Raw genomic sequence first — 20,602 nt, forward strand, 5'->3', positions numbered from 1 at the left:
ATCCACAGGGCAAATAAGAACTGAGGACCCCTGAGGTTAAAGCTAAGGATACAGGAGGAAAAAGAAATACACAGGACACTCACTCCTATAAAAATTTCTCTTCAAAATTTGGTATCTTTCCTCAATCTGATGCTACTGTTTATTTCTAGATGTATACAAGTACTAGTTTTCTGTATTCTGTCCAGAGTTTTTCGATGTAGTCAGTGGGAGAGTGGTATGGACTGAATTACCTCCCTCAAAAGTCATACACTGAAATCCTAACACCCAACATGATTATATAGGCAATTAAGGTTGAATGACATCATAAGGGTGGGGTCCTGATCTGATTGGACTAGTGTCTTTATAAGCAGGCACATCAGCAAACATTCTCTATTTCTTTCTGCCATGTGAGGACAAAGAAAGAAGGTGACCATCTATAAGCTAGGAAAAAAGTTCTCATCAGAATCACATTCAGCTAGTACCTTGACTTTGGACTTTCCAGCCTCCAGAACTGTGGGAAATAGATTTCTGTTGTTTAAGCCATCGAGTCTGTGGCATTTCGCTATAGTATCCTGACTATAACAGACAGTTTGGATCATAGTGGGCGTACTCCATCTTGGCTAGAACTGTAAATTCAGTTAAGTTTTTCCATTGCAATTTTTGAAGGCTATAACATGGTAAGAGTTCAGTGTAGTAAAAGACATAAGATAAATAGGACCCATGCTCCCTGAAAAAGGATACAGTAGAAAAACAAGGGAAATTTTCTTAGGAAATTTGCCAGAGATAAGAATGAAATGAAAAGTTCAGAATGCAATAATAACAGCAGAGGAAAGAGAAAAACCACCTGTAAGAAAAGCTTATTAAGAACTGGCTAGAGGGGTGCCTGAGTGGTATAGTCAGTTAAACATCTGACTCTTGGTTTCAGCTCAGGTCCTGATCCCAGGGTTGTGAGACCAATCCCAAGTTGGGCTCTGTGCTGAGACTCCCTCTCCCTCTCCATCTCCCCCCTTGCTGTCTCTTTTAATCTAAAATAAATAAATATTTTTAAAAATAGAGAGGGGGGGCGTCTGGGTGGCTCAGTGGGTTAAAGCCTCTGCCTTGGGCTCCGGTCATGATCCCAGGGTCTTGGGATCGGGCCCTACATCGGGCTCTCTGCTCAGCGGGTAGCCTGCTTCCCACCCCCCCACCTGCCTCTCTGCCTACTTGTGATCTCTGTCCGTCAAATAAATCAATAAAATCGTTAAAGAGAGAGAAAGAGAGAAAACTGGCTAGAAAGAAAGGAATAAAAAGGAAGCAAGAATGCAGTGGAACTGGAAAATGAAAGGACTAGTGAAGTAAAAGCTTTAGTGGATAATAAGCAGGAGTATACCTCATGCTCAAGTAGAAAAGAACCTTGTAGACTCCTGCTTCTCCTTCTCCCTCTGCCCCTCCCCATGCTCCTGCATGCTGTCTCTCTCAAATAATTTTTTTTTTAAAAGAATCCTTGTATCCAAGGGGAAAAATAGGATTTTCACAATGGAAATAGGTGGATTTATATAAATAGAGGGACATAGGAAAAAGGGGTGTCTTAACTTAAAAAATATATATCACATAAACATTAACATATATAATAAAGTGATTTACATATTACAGTATATGTGATATGCAATGTACTAATATATATACATGCCTGAGTAATTTTTTTTTTTGAGAGGTAGAAAGAGACTGAAGGGCAGAGGGAGAGGGAGAGAGAAAAATCTCCAGCAGACTCCCCGCTGAATGCATAGCCCTATGTGGGGCTCATTCCAGGGACCCTGAGATAATAACCTGAGCTTAAATCAAGAGTCTAGCACTTAACTGACTGTACCACCCAGGCACCCCTGAGTATTTTTTTTTTTTAATATTTTATTTAACAGAGAGAGAGGTCACAAGTAGGCAGAGAGGCAGGCAGAGAGAGAGGGAGAAACAGGCTCCTCACTGAGCAGAGAGCCTGATGCGGGGCTCGATCCCAGGACCCTGAGATCATGACCTGAGCCGAAGGCAGAGGTTTAAACCACTGAGCCACCCAGGTGCCCCACCCCTGAGTATTTTTTAATGAAAAATATTTTTAATCACATCACAATAGAGACTATCTAAAAGGAACTAATGAACACTGAAAATCAGGGCCACAGTTGTATTATTTCAATATTCCATAATTTGCCTATTAAGTTTAGCTAGTCACTCAAATCAACAACAAAGGGCAAGGATAATTTTCAAAGAAGAAGAGAAGAGAAAATTTTGGAGCTCTCCTTAGAGATAGCACTAATTTGTCTATGGAGTGGGAAACAATGAATTTTAGGAACATCGTCCTGCTACCTAGCACAGAGCAAAAGGAAAATTGGAAATGCTGGATAAAATATAACAAACACACTTTAAAATACAGTTGTGAGTTAAACAACTAACTCTTTGTTTCCCCTCAGGTCATGACCTCAGTATAGTGCAATAGAGCCCTCCTCAGCTCCAGGCTCGACTGGAAGTCTGCTTCAGATTTTCTGCCCGTCCCACCACTCTCAAATAAATAAATAAATCTTTTTAAAAAATTAAAATAAAATAAAATATAATTAGCACATTGAAAAAAATCACAGAAATTCTTAAGAATCCAAAAATGATAAATAAACAGTAAATAAGGGAATCTATAAAAACCCCAAAACTGAATATATCAAAATAGACTCAAAATATAGAAAGCAAAAATAGATCTATAAGAGGAACTTGATCCATCACAATAATAAGTTTCAAATTTTTAAGTATTAATAGATCAAGCTGTCAAAAATGTAAATATACTCCAGGAACATAATCAGCAATTAGAGAATACACATTCTTCTCAAGATGAATCATTTATTAGAACTAACCATAAGCTAAGCCATTAAGCAGAACTTACAGATTTCAAAAAATCTGCCAGAAAGCCCAAATTCTTTGACAATTCTGTTAACATAGAAGTAAAAATGAGGGGCACCTGAGTGGCTCAGTGGGTTAAAGCCTCTGCCTTCAGCTCAGGTCATGATCCCAGAGTCCTGGGATCGAGCCCCACATCGGGCTCTCTGCTCGGAAGCGAGCCTGCTTCCCTTCCTCTCTCTCTGCCTGCCTCTCTGCCTACTTGTGATCTCTATCTGTCAAATAAATAATAAATAAAATCTTAAAAAAAAAAAAAGTAAAGGGGCGCCTGGGTGGCTCAGTGGGTTAAAGCCTCTGCCTTTCGCTCAGGTCATGATCCCAGCGTCCTGGGATCGAGCCCTGCATCGGGCACTCTGCTTGGCAGGGAGCCTGCTTCCTCCTCTCTCTCTCTGCCTGCCTCTCTCCCTACTTGTGATCTCTATCTGTCAAATAAATAAATAAAAAATCTAAAAAAAAAAAAAAAGTAAAAATGAAAAGGTAAAATTCTTGTTTCTAGTAACATTAAAAATTAACTCCTAAATAACACATAAGCCAAAAAAGGAATAATAATGAAAAGTTAAATTTACCTAAAAATATGGATAAAAATATTATATATCCCAACTTGCACAGTAACTAAAGCATTGCTTGGAGAGAAGTTTGAAAAATAATCTGCTAGGAGTCCAACATAACAAAATAGACTCAAGGAAAATGTAACAGAAGAAATAATGATATGATTAGCATACATAAATGATCAAAAAAGCCCTAAGTTAATTACTTGAAAGACTAATTAAATTAACAAATCTCTGGCAATATTGTTTATGAAAAAAAGGGGAAAAAGAAATAATATTAGAAATGCAAAAGGGAACAAACTGGCCAGCAACTACATGGAAGATAATAACACCAGGTATCTACTAATGGAAATTTCATTCCTTCACAGCAACGTAAATGAAACACATAAAATCCTTCAGAAGAGGGGGAAGATGGTTCACAAATAATGAGGGTAAGGAAAAAGTTTTTAAAAAAACAGAATCTTAGTTTTAAAAAATTGTTATAAAGATGAACATGTGCCATAAGTTTTAGTCTTTCCATCTCTTCAGTGAGCTTCAACTTTCTAAAATCATTTAAATTAATTAAACTATTTTAAATGTGGCACATTGAAAGGGAAAAGTGCAACTAACTAGGCATTAAACAATTAAGAGGGCACAGAAAAGAAAAAACTGATAGTGGAAAGAATATAGATGAGAAGACATCAACAACCTAAAGAGATCTATAAGCACACACATACCCTACTTAGCCCAGGGTTTTTACTGGCAAAATCTAACAACATTTCCAAACTAATAGAAAATTCTTACAAAGAATTAAAAAAGATAAAACGCCTCTGATTAACTTAGAGAAAATAATATAATCTCGATAACGAAACAAGTACAAAACAGAGAAATTACACAGAACAAAAACTCCTACAGTATTAACAAACTAAATCCTAAATCTGGCCAAGTATATTAAAACAATACATGAGGGGCGCCTGGGTGGCTCAGTGGGTTAAGCCGCTGCCTTCAGCTTGGGTCGTGATCTCAGGGTCCTGGATCGAGCCCCGCATCAGGCTCTCTGCTTGGCGGGAAGCCTGCCTCCCCCTCTCTCTCTGCCTGCCTCTCTGCCTACTTGCGATCTCTGTCTCTCTGTCAAATAAATGAAGTCTTCAAAAAAAAAAAAAAAAAAGATTTAAAACAATACATGAGGCTCAAGCTGGATTTATCCCAAGAATATACGGATGATTTAACATTAGGAAAACCATTTATGTAAGTCTTCACATTAAAAAATTAAAGGAGAATTCTAGTTCCAGATAAGATAAAGTAGATGCACTTTCCTTTTCCTAAGTGCAAATACAAACTCTCGATATTACATATAAAACAAGTATGAGAATACTCTGAAGATGGAGAATAAAAGGAAGACTGGCTAGGGACACTGGAAGCCAAGAAATGACACAGCAGATACGTTTCCTTGTCTTGTAAGTCCCAGACTCTGCTAGACACATTAGCAACCTGAAATAGGCTGGCCTTCTCTTGAGTGTTCTCAGTTATATTTAATGGTGGAAACAAAACTTTTAACAGTCTAATGTGGTTCTAATCTTTTTTAGGGGAATATTTAAAGCAATTATATGTATTTTTAGAAGTTTTTTATTTTAATTCGAGTATAGTTAACATACAGTGTTATATTAGTTTCAGGTGTACAATACAGTAATTCAACAATTCTATATATTATTCAGTGCTCGTCATGAAAAGTATACTCTTAATTCACCCACCACCATTTCCTCTCTGGTAACTACCTGCTTGTTCTCTGTAGATAGTTAAAGTCTATTTCTTGGTTTGTCTCTTTGTTTTTCCTTTGTTCACTTGTTTTCTTTGTTAAATTTCGCCTGAGTGTTATCATGTAGTATTTGTCTTTCCCTTATTTTATTTAGCATCATAGTCTCTAGGTTCATCCATGTTTTTGCAAATGGAAAGATTTCTTTTCTTTTCTTTTTCTTTTTTTAAAGAGAGGTAGTGATAGCTTGAGCACAGGTGAGGGCAGGGGGAGGGGCCCAGGGAGAAAGAAAATCCTAAGTAGGCTCCAGGCTTAGTGTGGGGCCCTGGGTGGGGCTCACTCTCACCAACGCTGAGACCTAAGCTGAAAATTGAGCTTGGACGCTTAACCAACTGAACCACCCAGGCATCCCATTTTTGGTATGGTTAAATAATATCCAGTGCGTGCACGCGCACACATGTGTGTAGGACATATTTTAAAAAGATTTTATTGGACACCTGGGTGGCTCACTTGGTTGTGTGACTGCCTTTGGCTCAGGTCATGATCCCGGAGTCCTGGGATCAAGTCCCACATCAGGTTCCCAGCTCCATGGGGAGTCTGCTTCTCCCTCTGACCTACCCTCTCATGCTCTCTCACTCTGTCTCTCTCTCTCTCAAATAAATACATAAAATCTTTTTAAAAAAAAGATTTTATGCATTTATTTGTCAGAGAGAGAGAGAGAGAGAGAAATAGAGAGCAAGCACAAGAAGGGGGAGCAACAGGCAGAGGGAAAAGCAGTCTCCCCTCTAAGCAAGGAGCCCGATGCAGGACTCAATCCCAGGATCCTGGTATCATGACCTGAGCTAAAGGCAGATGCTTAACTGACTGAGCTACCCAGGTGTCCTAATGTATCACATTTTCTTCATCCATTCGTATATTGATGAACACCAGCTCATTCCACAATTTGGCTACTGTAAATAATGTTACAATAAGCACAGGAATACATATATCCTTTCAAATTACTGTGTTTGTATTCTTTGGATAAATACCCAGTAGTGTGATTACTGGATTATATGGGTAGTTCTATTTTTATTTTATTTTTTTTCTATTTTTAATTTTTTAAAGCAACTATATTATCAATGGAGGAGAATGAGGGAAATGAAGAAAAGTATGGCTTTTAAATTTAAGACTGGAAAATGATGCCATTCATAGACTGTGATAAATTAGGATATACAAAGTAGTACTTGGAGCAACCACTAAAAAATCTATACAAAGAGATGTACTCAGAAACAATATAGATAGACAAAAATGGAATTCTAAAAACCATCCATGTAACCCACAGGAAGACAAGAAAAGGAAAACAGAAAAATCAAAACCAGAGAGAACAGAAAACTAAAAAATAAAATGGAAAGCCAATTTTATTTACCATGTTCTTTCCTGCTTCTTTTATCATCTCATTTCTGCTTGAAGACAGTTCTTTGCCCAGTCTACTGGCAAAAAATTCCTTAGTTTTCCTTGACTTGAGAATGTCTAGATTTTCCCTTTATTACTGAAGGATAATTCTGCTGGATAGAGGAGTCTGTGTTGGCACTTTTCTCTTAGCACTTGAAAGAAGTGCTTCCATGGTTTCTGATGAGAGATCTGCTATCATTCGAATTGTTTTCCCCTTACAGACAGAGTGTATTTCTCCTGCTACTTTCAACATTTTCTCTTTGTCTTTATTTCTCAAAAGTTTAATCATAATATGTCTTGGCATGAATTTCTTTGGATTTATATTATGATTCACTCAATTTTTCAAATCTATATGTTTACATCTCTTGACAAATTTGGGAAATTTTCAGTCATATATTTTTAGCTCATTTTCAGTCCCTTCCTCTTTCTCCTCTTAGAGATACTCGAATGAAAAGAGTTAGATCTTTTGTTATAGTCCCACAGGTCCCTGCAGGTCTATTTATTTTCTTTAAGTCCACTTTTAAATTTTGGATTATTTTTAGTCTTTGTTGTTTAGATATGTTTCTATCTTCTAGTTCACTGATTTCTCTGTCCCCTCCATCTTCCTGTTGAGCCTATCCATTGAGTTTTTTATTTTGGTTTTGTACTTCTCAGTAACAAAATTTCTATTTGGTTCTTTCTTATATCTTCTATATCTTTGGTGAAGTTATTTACTTTTTCATTTGTCGCAAGAATGTTTGTAACTGCTCACTAAAGCATTTTTATCATGACCAAACTTATGATTTTTGTCACTAATACTTAGTATCTCTGTCATCTCAGTGTTGGTAACTATTGATTGTCTTTTATGATTCAATTTGAGATCTTCCTAGTTCTTGGTATGAGTCATCTTCAAATGAAACCTGGACATGTTCATTTTGTAAGTCTCAGGACCTTATTTACAACTTCTCTTTTCACTGGCTCTCTATGACAGTTCTAGCAGTGGAAGGGAAGGAGTAAAGGGCACCACTTCATTACTGTCAAGTGGAGGAAGAAGTCCACATTTCCCAGTTGGCCTCCACTGACATTTAAGTGTGGGGAGTACTCACTGCTCCTGGGTAGAAGTGGGAGTCCAGGCTTTCTACATGGTCTCCATTGACAATGAACTGGGAGGAGCCTTGTTACTGCTGGGTGATGGTGAAAGACATAAGTCTCCAATAGGTCTCTTCTGATAAGCCTCAGGATGGCAGGGAAATAACCACTCATTACTGCTGGGTGGAAATGGAAGTCCAGGCTCTTTATTAACGTGGTGGGGGTGGAAGTTAAATGGGAAGGGAAGGCTCACAACCAGCCAGGAGGGAAGAATTCCCAGTTCTCTGCTTGGCCTTCTCTGATACCAGACTGATGGTGGTGGTGGGACAGTGTTACATCTCATGAGGACAGAAAGTTCTAAGTTCTCCATTTAACTTTTTTTGGCCTGGGTGGGAGTGGTACTACCCTTTCTCTGTGTCATTTGGCTGGAGGAGGGAATGTCTAAAAGTATTCCACCTTGGATTGCCTGGGTGACTTGGTTAAGCGTCTGACTCTTGGTTTCAGCTCAGGTCATGATATCGGGGTAATGAGATTGAGCCCTATGTTGGGCTCCATGCTCAGTGTATAGAGTCTGCTTGAGATTCTCTCTCCCTCTCCCTCTGTACCTCCTGCTGTCCTCTCTAAAATAAAAAATAAATCTTTAAAAAAATTAGAAGTAAAAGCTCTTTGCCTTGCTTTCTGTACCTGCTGTTGTTTACAGTCTCTTGGCTTATCCTGCCTTGGGACAAGGCAAGCAGAAAATCAAAGAACCCATCAAGTCATTCCCAAAGTCATATAGTCCCTAGAAAGTCTCCCTTCTTCTTTCTACCTTTTGGAATCTTCTTTTATTTGTTTTATACAATAAAGTCCAGGGTTTTAGATATACTTAGTGAGAGATATAAAGAAAAGTTTGTCCCCTTCATCTTTAGAAATTCTCCTAAATTTCTTTTTTAGAGCCAGCTCATCAATCTCTAAAGTGGATGACAAAGGAAATAATACTATATTTATCCCTATCAAACTTGAACACAGGCAACTTACTAGAGAACTAACTAAAACATTAAATAAGGAAGAGTTTAATTGTTTAAAAACTATGGGATTTGACTTGGTCTTAATTTCAATGTAAAACCAAAGTGTGATATGGGAATCAAAATGTCAGTGTAATCTTAAATTCTGAACTAATACAGAATTCAACTCTCTGAAACCCTTTACACAGCTTTTAGTATCAGATTTTAAGAGCAATATAATAAACTACTGATAAACCAGAAGAATCAGAGAGTGGTGGTTCCAGAACATTAAAGGAACTAGAGATACATTACCTAGAAAAAGGGGGGACTAAGGAGAAAGGATTCTATAATAGCAATGTTTTAATGTTTATTAGGCTCAAAACTGGAAAATTGTGACCGAAAATAGATCAAAGCAGACTCAGATAGGTTGGCTTTATTTACATAAGATTTTTCTATCAATCTAAACTGCCCCAAAATGTGATGAACTGCTTTATTATCCTAGGTTCCCACACATCATAAGTACTAAAACCAAGACTATATGTCCACCAGTCACAAATATTGTTGAGTGGATTGCTTCAGGAGAGAGCCTAGAATAATTTTTAATCTGCGACTCATGGCGCTACCTAAAGTGGTGCTATGGAGTTGTAGGGTGGGGTACAATGCCTGCTGGGCAGGTAAAATGCCCAATTTCCCCAATCTGCTTAGACAAGACATTCCACTTCTATACCCAGCATCTGCAGTTGCTTTCTATTATGGCAGGTGCAGATGAGGTGGAGAGAAAGATGATACTTTAAAAAGTCCCAAAACTAGGTAAGATCTGAACTGAGGTCTCCTTGAATTCTATATTTTGTGATTAGTTCCTAGTTCTCAGCTATATTCCAGAAAAGTAAGATCATCACTTTATTGAACAATAACTGCAAATAGGATTAATGTATGTCATTTTAAAAGCTTCCTTTCAAAAAATTAGGGGACTTTTAAATAGAATAAAGAAATAACTGTTTCGGGGCACCTGGGTGGCTCAGTGGGTTAAGCCGCTGCCTTCGGCTCAGGTCATGATCTCAGGGTCCTGGGATCGAGTCCCACATCGGGCTCTCTGCTCAGTGGAGAGCCTGCTTCCCTTCCTCTCTCTCTGCCTGCCTCTCTGTGATTTCTCTCTGTCAAATAAATAAAATCTTTAAAAAAAAAAAAAAGAATAGAAATAACTGTTTCAAGTTTTCTACTTTACCTGTGTCAGTACAGCCTATTTTGTGCCTGGGGGTGGATTTTATCTTTCTCTAAAAAATTTATATCTAAACTAAATGTCCTTTTATTTAAAAAAAAAAAAAGTAGTTGAAGAAAAGTAAATCTCACAAACCCACAAAGTTATACATTTTAAATTTGTACTTCTATAAAGGCAAACATTGGAAAAATTAGTAGTTATATATTAAATTTTGGTGTACTATCAAAATAATTATATAACTTCTCCAAATGTAAAAAGCAATTTGTTATATGCTAGAATACTAAAATAACATGGAAGCCTGTAGACGCTTGAGTCTTTAAAATACTTCATCTCAAAAGTTAAAGATCATTACATGATTCATATCTATATTAATCACAGTGACCATATTATTTAATCTACAGGAAATTTTTTTAATGTATTTTAAATTATTTATTTCACTTAACTTAAAAAGGTAACATAAATTTCATTGTCTCATCATTCTTACTGTCTTAGTCATACTAATGGAATTCTTATCCATGAATCAACTAGGGATTCTACTTTCAACATGGTAATTCACTGGCTTCTCAGAAATGACACTTAAGTAAATCCAAAGGTCTATCATCTAGACTTTGCTGAGGCAAGATTCAGAAGATGGCAGGCTAGTGTGCAGGAGGGGTCCATGTATGTGGTCAGGAGCCTGCCCAATCACTTTGCATGGCTATCTCAATGTGGCCTGTTTTCTTCTGATAGTTGCTTATATATTTTGTGAGTAAATCATATGCTAAATGGTATACTGAATCAAAGGAACTGAAGTATTATGATAAAATATTTGTAAACATTAAAGTACATCAAGGTCTACTGTGTTTCATGTGTTTTTTTAATCATGTATTATTTATAAATTTATATGTAAAAATTTTAAATATTACACCACACAATATAGTAACCCAAACAATATGTCAAAATACTCTCCTATCCTTTGCTTTTATAAAAACTTATTTTCTTATAAAAGGTAACATTAATGGCAGAAATTTTAGGAAATACAGGACAGCAAAAATAAAAATGTAACTTTTTAAATGCAAAAATAACAAACTTTTAACAGAAAAGCATCAGTGATTTTATGGACCTCATTTTAAATTGCAAAGAGCTGACTGAATCCAAATTTTGTTTTCCCATGTAATTAAATTCAACCCTTTGATATAGATCCAGAGGACAGATCAACTGATATAAACATTTAGGAGTAAAGCTTGAGGCTTTCAGCATCACAAACTACAGAAAAGAATTATCCTTAACCTTAAATTTGAGATTCTAATAAGTTCTATTACCAAAGCAGGCTACTGATTTAAAACTTTACCATTAAGATAGTAAAGATAATAAAAAGTTAAGTGAAAACATCTGATGATCAAGTTTCCTTTAGGAAGACCAAGGTAATAGAATTAATGTAATAAAGTTATTATTTATTACTACTAAGTGTTATGTTGCATAATATTTCTTCATTTTATCATCTGTATTTTACAGGTATTTTTAAAGTAAACATATTTCATAAATCTGAGAGACCACAGCTCCCATCTTACCTTTTAAGTTTTAAGAGATTTATCTTTCTAATGTAAATATATTTACTGATTTATTTTAAAACCATAATTGAGCACATTTTTTACATACCTCTTTTAACTATTTATGGTGAAAATTTTTTCAAAGATTTTGAAGTTTAATGAAGTGGAGATTAAGCAAACAAACTTAATGTCAGATGCTTCGTTGTAAGTTGGTTAAAATACCATCTAGTAACCTTCGAAGATGGGCTACTTTTTAATTTAAGCTTTCATTTTAATTACTTACAGAAAGTGATTCTGCTCCATGTATGTGACACTTAATGTATTCAACACTTTTAATGCACCCTGGAAACAGGCATAAATTAGAGAACAGAAATTCATTTCCAGGGACAAAGGATAGGTCAAAAGATTAGGCATTCTGAAATCAGTTTTATGTTTCTCAAGATACAATATGGCTATTATCTAAATCATACCAGACTGTATGGATTCTAAAATTTCAAGCTTATAAAAAAGAAAGTTGTTGTGAGACTAAAAAGACATTGATTCTGTTACCTTTTAGCCGGTGACTTAGAATCTGTTCCAAAATAGCTGCAAAATTGTTAAATTCAGGAGAAGAATCATCAATTGTCTCAAAGCAGGACCGATCAATCAGGGTCTTCACAGAAAACCTGTGAAACAAAGAGTTGATTCATTCACCTAAGTATGAAAAATGGAAAGAAAACATTATAAAGATACTTCGTAAGTATTATATATACTGAAAACTCTACTTATTCAAATTTTCTCTGTGAATAGAAAATTTTACGTAGATACCAGTCTTTCAGTTACATACTTACTATCTATTGAACACAGTAAGACTTAGGAGTAGCTCATGGTCTTCACGGACATTAAAATCAGAATTTGAAAATGACCTAAATTATTAAATCCAAAAACTCAAAAGCTATCCTATAGTTTATAAGAAATTTAAGTGTCAGACCCAAATGCTTTTAAGAGTTTTAGAGCACAAAACTGAATGAAACAGGATGCAAGTATGCATGAGGTATAGATCCAAAGTTTTTCTGAGCTTCATAAAAAGGAAAAATTACAAATCTGTAAAGTGTGCTATATTTTTTCCTTCTTATCAGAATGTCCCTTGTCTCTGTTTTTGACTGTCATAATCAGTGTGTTTTCCAAGACTCAGCTCAAACGCCACCTCTTCAATGAAGAATTATCTCCTGTACATTCCTAGCACAAGCATTTTGTTTGTAGGGCCCTGGGAGATAATTACAGTTTATCTTACTGCTGTTATCTGTAGTATCTATCTTACTAGAGTATAAATTCCTTCAGGGCCACATGTATAAATGTGTGGAAACATATCTTCTGCACATTTAAAATTTCCTCAGCTTCAGCAGAGAGGACCTTGTTGTAACTACTTGATTTATTTGTAAGCCCTATTATGAAAGAATAGGAAAGAAATATTTACATGCCAATACCGTGGCAAGACAAAAGAAAAAGTTTATGATTGTTTACATGTAACAACATTCATGTCACCAGCATCAAAGCTGGGATACAGAACAGTTCTGTCATCTCAAGCAATTGCCTCATGCCATGCCTTTACAGTCATACCCTACGAAGGGTGAAAAATGAGTGCCTAAGTAAGGACAATCAGTGAGGAAGGAAGAAATAGGCAAACTATGAGATTTTTAAGCAATTAGAAATGTAAACTATGAGGGAGATAAAGGAATACAAACTACTTCTTAGGTTTTAGGCTTGTTGGTTATACTATTCAATCAGGACAGAAAATAGAGGAAATAAATATAAAGGGTAATATAAAGAGTTTTTTTTATATGATTACATCTAAAAACGCTACATTAAAAATTCTCTTTGTCACCAGTTATAATGTTTAGGGAAATGAAAAAAAGTAGTGAAACATTTATATAGTACACTATAATTTAAAACATTAGAAATACTGAGAATTTAAGCAGTTTTCTTCGTAAGAAAAAAATTTACCAACAGTAGTTTGCATTCTTACTGTATAACTTAAAAATACAGAGTGAGTGTATTTTCTATGCCTTGGCAAATTATCACTTTGTAAGTGTGGACTAGTTTCCAACATTTTATCCTTTTGCATTTTCAATTGTGAAAATCTTGGGGAGGCCTTATAATGTGAAGTGGCTTGCCAGTACCACTTTACTGGGACCTCCTTTTTGTCATAACCACTCTGTTATTTATATCAGTATATTCACCTTCACTAAGTTCTTCTAGCTGCATACCTAAATTCCCTTGAACAGCAGAAATGTCAATATTCCCATGATTAATTCTTTCCTTCTTTTTTTTTTTTAAGATTTACTTATTTATGTTAGAGAAATTGAGAGAGAAAGAGAACAAAAGCGGGAGGGGTAGAGGGAGAGGGAGACTCTGAAGCAGACTATGTGGGGCTCAATCTCAGGACCCTGAGTTCACAACCTGAGCCAAAACCAAGAGTCAAACATTTAACCAACTGTGCCACTCAGACACCCTTGTGATTAATTATTTCTTCTGTAATTCCACTTAAGTTCAATTCAAATTTCACTTCCAGTGTCAGCACTTCCGTTTCTTCACCACATTTTCATCTCTGTTGGTCAATTCACTCTTTTCATTACCCTTATTTTGTAAAACATCATGTGGGTTTATCACCAAGACACAAGGAAGCTATACAACTACAGGTTTTGATTTCTGTGCATGAACTACTAACACATGCAGAGTGACCAGTGCTAGGCAGACTTAGAAACAAGTGACATGAGTGGTCACTGATTGTGGGGCGCATATGTTATTAACACACTGAGTTGTAGACTATGGTGCCAGCAACAAAATCTCATCTTAAACAATTACTCACAGTTAAAGGACCATGGTAGTCAAACTCAACCTGTATTGGTATAGGCTGGTAGTAAATAAATTGTAGTAACTAAAACAGTACATAGTAGAACTGTGCAAATTGAGGACTGTCCCATTTATTAATTATAAACAGAACAATTCATTGCATGTTAGCATAAATAATGTATTTTATAAAATATATCTTTTCCAAAACAACAAAAAATTAGCAAGAATAGCACTGTTGTAGCTCTGTGCAAATATCTTTAATGTTGTGTTGAACAGAAGAGAATAAATCCTCATATCTGCTTCTGTGGTCAGTCTATTTAGTATTATACACCATGCAGCCTTTGGAAAACACTACAGACTTGTTAAAGAATTTGAACAAAAAAGGCAGATACTTTCTTATAACTGTTAAGAAAATAATTTCTGACCTTCTGGACCCCTGAAGAGGTGAGAGTCTGGGAGTATACTTTGAGAACCACTACCTAAGTCATTTTTTGTATGTGATGAAATAACATTTCTCTAGGTAACCAGAATAGTAGTAATTATATATTCTTGGGAGCACTGAGAAAATAATTATTCAAATAATTTTCAGTCTTCTTTGGTCAGGACAAATAATATTAACCTAGGTGGATTAATGTTCAGTACGTAGTACTATCTATAACTACAACTGGGACTCAAAGGCAGAAGCCATTATGTACAGAAAAATAAGAACAGCTAAAAAAGAGGTAATACTGAAGTGGTCTCTGGTACCTAAAAAATAGTCAAGTTAGATAAACATCAGAGGCAATGCACGAGTAAATGAATAGAAACAAAAAGAGGATAAACAGATAAACCAGATTAAAGAGATACTTGAAAACTTGTTTTTGTTCTTATGCCCATTTCATTGACAATACAGGAGAAAAATGCTGCCAATCTTTAGCAAACTTTTAATAAGAATAAATAAGTAGAATGCTCTCATTCAGTAAGAGATTGAAAAATGTTCCTAAAACGAATAAACGAAACCCCTAGTTTGGATTTTGACCTAAATAAAAGGAAACTTTGGAACATTATGGGGCACCTGGATGGCTCAGTTGTTAAGCATCTGCCTTCAGCTCAGGTCATGATCCTATGGTCCTGGGATAGAGTCCCAGCATTGGGCTCCCTGCTCAGCAGGGAGCCTGCTTCTCCCTCCCCGAATCCCCCTGCTTGTGTTCCCTCTCTGGCTGTCTCTGTCAAATAAATAAATAAAATCTTTTAAATAAATAAATAAAATATGGCATTTAAGACTGTAATGCGCATCAGCGAAATGAACCGAAAATTTTACTTAAAAATAACACAGTACTTATTTCATCAAAAAGAGCTATGTTTGAGGGCACCTGGGTGGCTCAGTGGGTTAAAGCCTCTGCCTTCAACTCAGGTCATGATCCCTGGGTCCTGGAGTCGAGCCTCCCCGCCCCCCCACCCCTACCGGGCTCTCTGCTCAGCGGGGAGCCTGCTTCCCCCTCTCTCTCTGCCTGCTTGTGATCTCTGTCAAATAAATAAAATCTTAAAAAAAGAAAAAAGAGCTATGTTTGAATATTCAGTTTGTTTGACAGAGAAAGAGCGTTGGGGGTGGGGGGAGAAGCAGGCAGAGGAAGAGGGGGAAGCAGGCTACCTGCTGAGTAGGGAGCTGATGTGGGCTCCATCCCAGGACCCTGGGATCATGATCTGAGCTGAAGGCAGATACTTAACCATCTGAGCCACCCATGTGTCCCTGAATATTCAATTTCTACCAATAAAAATCTGATAAGATTTTTGTCCCTATTATCTTCCAGGAATAATACAAAATCCTAACAAATTATCCACATTGTAAATTATAATGGGAAGAAAGACCATGGATATTAATACATATATTTTTGAAGCACCAAGAGCCATACACACATCAGTCATCAATAAAATATATGCATCTTTTTATTATCTTATCAGTAGCTTGTATTCCTACAGAAGACATTATTTGCCTGATGGAAAACCTAGGGTGGTAAATCTCAGAACACTAAATTACTTTTAATCCAACACCTGAATAAAAATAAAAACAAAGCCCAGATATCCTAAAGCATACCTTTAGACACAAGTTCTGGTACTTCTTTTTTTTTTTTAATATTTTATTTATTTGACAGAGAGAAATCACAACTAGGCAGAGAGGCAGGCAGAGAGAGAGGAGGAAGCAGGCTCCCTGCAGAGCAGAGAGCCTGATGCGGGGCTCGATCCCAGGACCCCGGGATCATGACCTGAGCCGAAGGCAGAGGTTCTAACCCACTGAGCCACCCAGGTGCCCCAGGTTCTGGTACTTCTAAGCATGAAGATATTTAAGGGTGAGAAAGCATTTTAAATATTCTATTACATCAAGGTTGATAAGGAAAAAAAAAATGTTTCCTGCCTTTGCTTCATCATTTATATCCTATTCTCCTCCAACACAAATCAAAATTTCAGAAGGTAACTCAGTTCCTCAGAATCCATGTTTTACTTCTAGCTAGCCAAGTCTTCCCACTCAACACTTATTTCTCTAGAACTATGTAGCTAGCTCCATTATGCCAAAATAATGAGAATCTTTTCCTCCATAACACAGTAACTAGCTAAGATGTGCTATAAAAACCAAACCTGTAAAAAGAATTTCAATACATCTAAAAAAATATAACACAGATGCTGAGCTATTTCCTGATAAATGATGACATTAATATTAGTCATCTATTTCCTGAAAAGGACTGATTTTAAAATAATGAAATGACAATTTGATGAATGTCTAAAAATACCAAATCCAAGTCTAAGTAACAGCTTTTACATAAGAATTAAAAATTCAAAAATGTACATAAAAGGGTCATATAATGAAGCACTTTTTTTTTTTAAGATTTTATTTATTTATCTGACAAAGAGAGAGATCACAAGTAGGCAGAGAGGCAAGCAGAGGGAGAGGAGAAAGCAGTCTCCCTGCTTTGCAGAGAGCTTGAGAAGGGCCTTGATCCCAGGACCCTGAGATCATGACCTAAGCCAAAGGTGGAGGCTTAACCCACTGAGACACCCAGGCACCCCTGAGGCACAGTTTTTAAAATGTCTCTGTCTAAACAGATTCTCTTTTCCACTTTCAATGACCAAAGAAAATTTTTGTTAGGTCAGAAATAGGAAAGAATGATTGTAAATAAAACCGTCGAACCTAAGAAAGCACAAACTACCTTTTTCTCTTTGGCAACATACCAGAAAAAATGAGATAGTTACCAAAACTATGTTTAAAAGATCTTCATTACAGTACATTAAACTCATTCCTCCCATGAGTCATAGATTTGTACTTAATTTTAACCATAAATAATTAAAAAGTAAAAACATGAAAACAAAATAATAAAATTAGTACTCTCTTAAATTTCTACATTACTGGAAAGAAACTGTTAAAAAGTAGAAATCTGCCTTTAATATTTAAGGCTCTGCATTAGTCATATTACATATATATTCACATACATGCAGAATGATCCAGTAGGAAAAAATATATTCCTATCCTCTTACAATAAGCAAACATGCTTCAAATACTGTAAATTGCAGGATGCCTGGGTGGCTCAGTTGGTTGAATGTCTGACCCGATTTGGGCGCAGGTCATGGTCTCAGGGTTGTGAGATGGAGCTCACCTTCAGGCTCTGCAATGGGTATAGAGCCTGCTTAGGATTCTCTCTCTCCTCTTCCCTCTGTCCTCCCCCCACCCCTTGCCACTCTCTATCCCTCTTAAAAATAAATAAATAAATAAATAAATTTCACACGAAACAGATTTTCTTACCTATACCATTAAATCTCTTCACCAGAGAATTATATCTGAAGATAACCAAAGTACATAAAAGCATCTAGAGTCATCACATTTCAAAACGAAAAGGATTTCAGAAAAATAATTCATAATTTGTATTTTTAAGTAGAACATAACTATCCAAATCTTGTGATAAAATTCTTTCCACTATTTCACACCAAAATTACAGAATTCCTTATAATGCTTATTACTGCTAGTGGTCTTTATCAAAGGGGCAGGTAACTATCTTCTTCCATTAATACAGTATCCATCATCAATAATCAACAAGGACATGGATATCAGTAACTATAGATAATAGCTTATTTCTTTACTTATATTTTATACCAGAAACTAAAAAAATCTTTTAGAATCAGAAATTTGTCTTCTTTTTTCAAGTATTATGAAAGTAAGAATTCCCAAAAATCATGTGTATTTCACTTTAATTTTTCTGTAATTTTAATCTTTTTATAATTTAAAAAAAATCTTTACACATATCCTTTTACCAGGAGTCTACAACTACTATCACAGGCCAAATCCAACCTGTTGCCAGTGGAACACAGGAAAAAAAAGTCCCAATCAATTTATCTGAAATGGTAGCCTAAGTCTCTCACTTATTATAGTCTTGACTATTTTTAAAACTTTTACCCTATGTAAAAATTAAAAGGAGAGAGATAAGTGTATTTTTTTATTTTTTTAAGATTTTTTTTTTAAAGATTTTTAATTTATTTATTTGACAGAGAGAGAGATCACAAGCAGGCAGAGAGGCAGGCAGAGAGAGAGGAGGAAGCAGGCTTCCCACGGAGCAGAGAGCCCGATGCGGGGCTCGATCCCAGGATCCTGAGATCATGACCTGAGCCGAAGGCAGCGGCTTAATCCACTGAGCCACCCAGGCGCACCTATTTTTTATTTTTTTAAAAAGATTTTATTTATTTATTTGACAGACAGAGATCACAAGTAGGCAGAGAGGCAGGTAGAGAGAGAGGAAGAGAAGCAGGTTCCCCACCGAGCAGAGAGCCCGATGTGGGGCTCTATCCCAGGACCCGGGGACCATGACCATAACCCACTGAGCCACTCAGGTGCCCCAGAAAAGTATATTTTAAAATATTTTCCCTCTCTGTACTTTTATTTATTTATTTATTAAGCACTTGTGAGGTGCACTATTTTATTTCTTTAATAATTTATTTATTTTTATTATGTTCAGTTAGCCAACACACTGCATCAAAAACTAATAATGTACTATATGTTGACAAAAGCTCTTTTAAAAATAATTGTTAATCTAAGTACTTTAAGGATGAGATACTAAATAATTAACATCTTGTATTACTATATAAGCAGACTGATGACAACAGATTGCCCAACATGAGAAATAACATTAGAAGCACTATCTTAAAAAAAAAGGGCAAGACAAAATTTTCCAAAAAAAATAAAAAATAAAAACAAACTCTAAAATTAGAAAGCTAACAAACCAAGAAAACTTCCAATCTTAACATAAATTAATTTATTAAATCTCTTATATGAAAGAACTCCCAATTAAAATCATCTTAATGAAGAATTCTTTATACCCTTGGACCACTTATCCTTCTGGAATCCAAATGCTGTTTATCCAATAACAAACAAGAATATTCAAGAAATATATTTTAACATCAGTAAACTACTAAACTAGATGCTCACAGCAGCAACACAGCAATAGAAAGAACAGGGGCTTTAATATTAGAAGGCCCTGGATTCATACCTGGCTCTGCTGTTATCCATTCCTGTCAAGACACTTAACCTCTCTGAACCTCAGTTCCTCAGTAATCAATTACCAAATTATTATGACATTTAGAAGAGATACCATACATAAAGTATTTAATTTACAACTTACACAAAAATTACTAAATATTAGCACATATTCCCTTTCTTTTTAGAGCATCAGTATTTCACTGAATAACATCTAAACATAGAAAAAAGAGGCAAGAATTTCAAGTGTCTGTGTGTAAACTCATCTTCTAAAGGACTTAATAGGAAGCAGTCATGGTTTATGAATACCAGAAATGCTAAGAAAATGAAGGTTCCCATTTTCTGATTCTACAGCTCAAATACAAACACATATACCCACGCATGATTTAGAACCAGTTCATATGTAGCCAGAGACACTGAAGGAAGCGCCTAAGAGGAAAGCACAATGTATTGTGAAACCAGGTATATTTGGGTTTGAATTCTACCAAAGTTAGGTTTAAATATAAAATAAATCTGATTGAAATAGAAACTGCTTCATATATGCTCTGCATATATGAAGAGCATATTAAAGAATTTTCATTTCTAGTCATAAATGCTCATCTAATATTTTTCCTCCAAAAAGCATATTCTGCATGCATGAAATTAATGTATCTTCCTCAGTTGTTAAACAGTTGTTTCATGTTTTTAATTTCATTAAAATTTTAACATACATGTATACACACATATGTGTATACATGTAGGTATATATGTATTACATACATACACATACATGTATGTGTGTATACATATATATATATATATATAAAGATTTTATTTACTTATTTGTCAGAAACAGAAAGAGAGCACAAGCAGGGGGAGCTGCAGGCAAAGCAGAGAG

The 20,602-nt window shown here is 35.7% G+C and overlaps 1 protein-coding gene across 8 annotated transcripts in view; it reads right to left on the reverse strand.

The window, feature by feature from the left end:
• Positions 1–20,602, reverse strand: part of RUNDC3B (RUN domain containing 3B) — a 135,086-nt gene that overhangs the window by 103,077 nt on the left and 11,407 nt on the right. For all 8 annotated transcript variants that reach the window (XM_046020538.1, XM_046020535.1, XM_046020537.1 and 5 more), the window contains one exon: positions 11,949–12,064. In XM_046020538.1, the coding sequence (XP_045876494.1) occupies positions 11,949–12,064 (116 nt within the window). The remainder of the gene's footprint in view (positions 1–11,948; positions 12,065–20,602) is intronic.

The sequence above is a fragment of the Meles meles genome, chromosome 10 (assembly GCF_922984935.1).
Source record: "Meles meles chromosome 10, mMelMel3.1 paternal haplotype, whole genome shotgun sequence".
NCBI classification, from domain to species: domain Eukaryota; kingdom Metazoa; phylum Chordata; class Mammalia; order Carnivora; family Mustelidae; genus Meles; species Meles meles.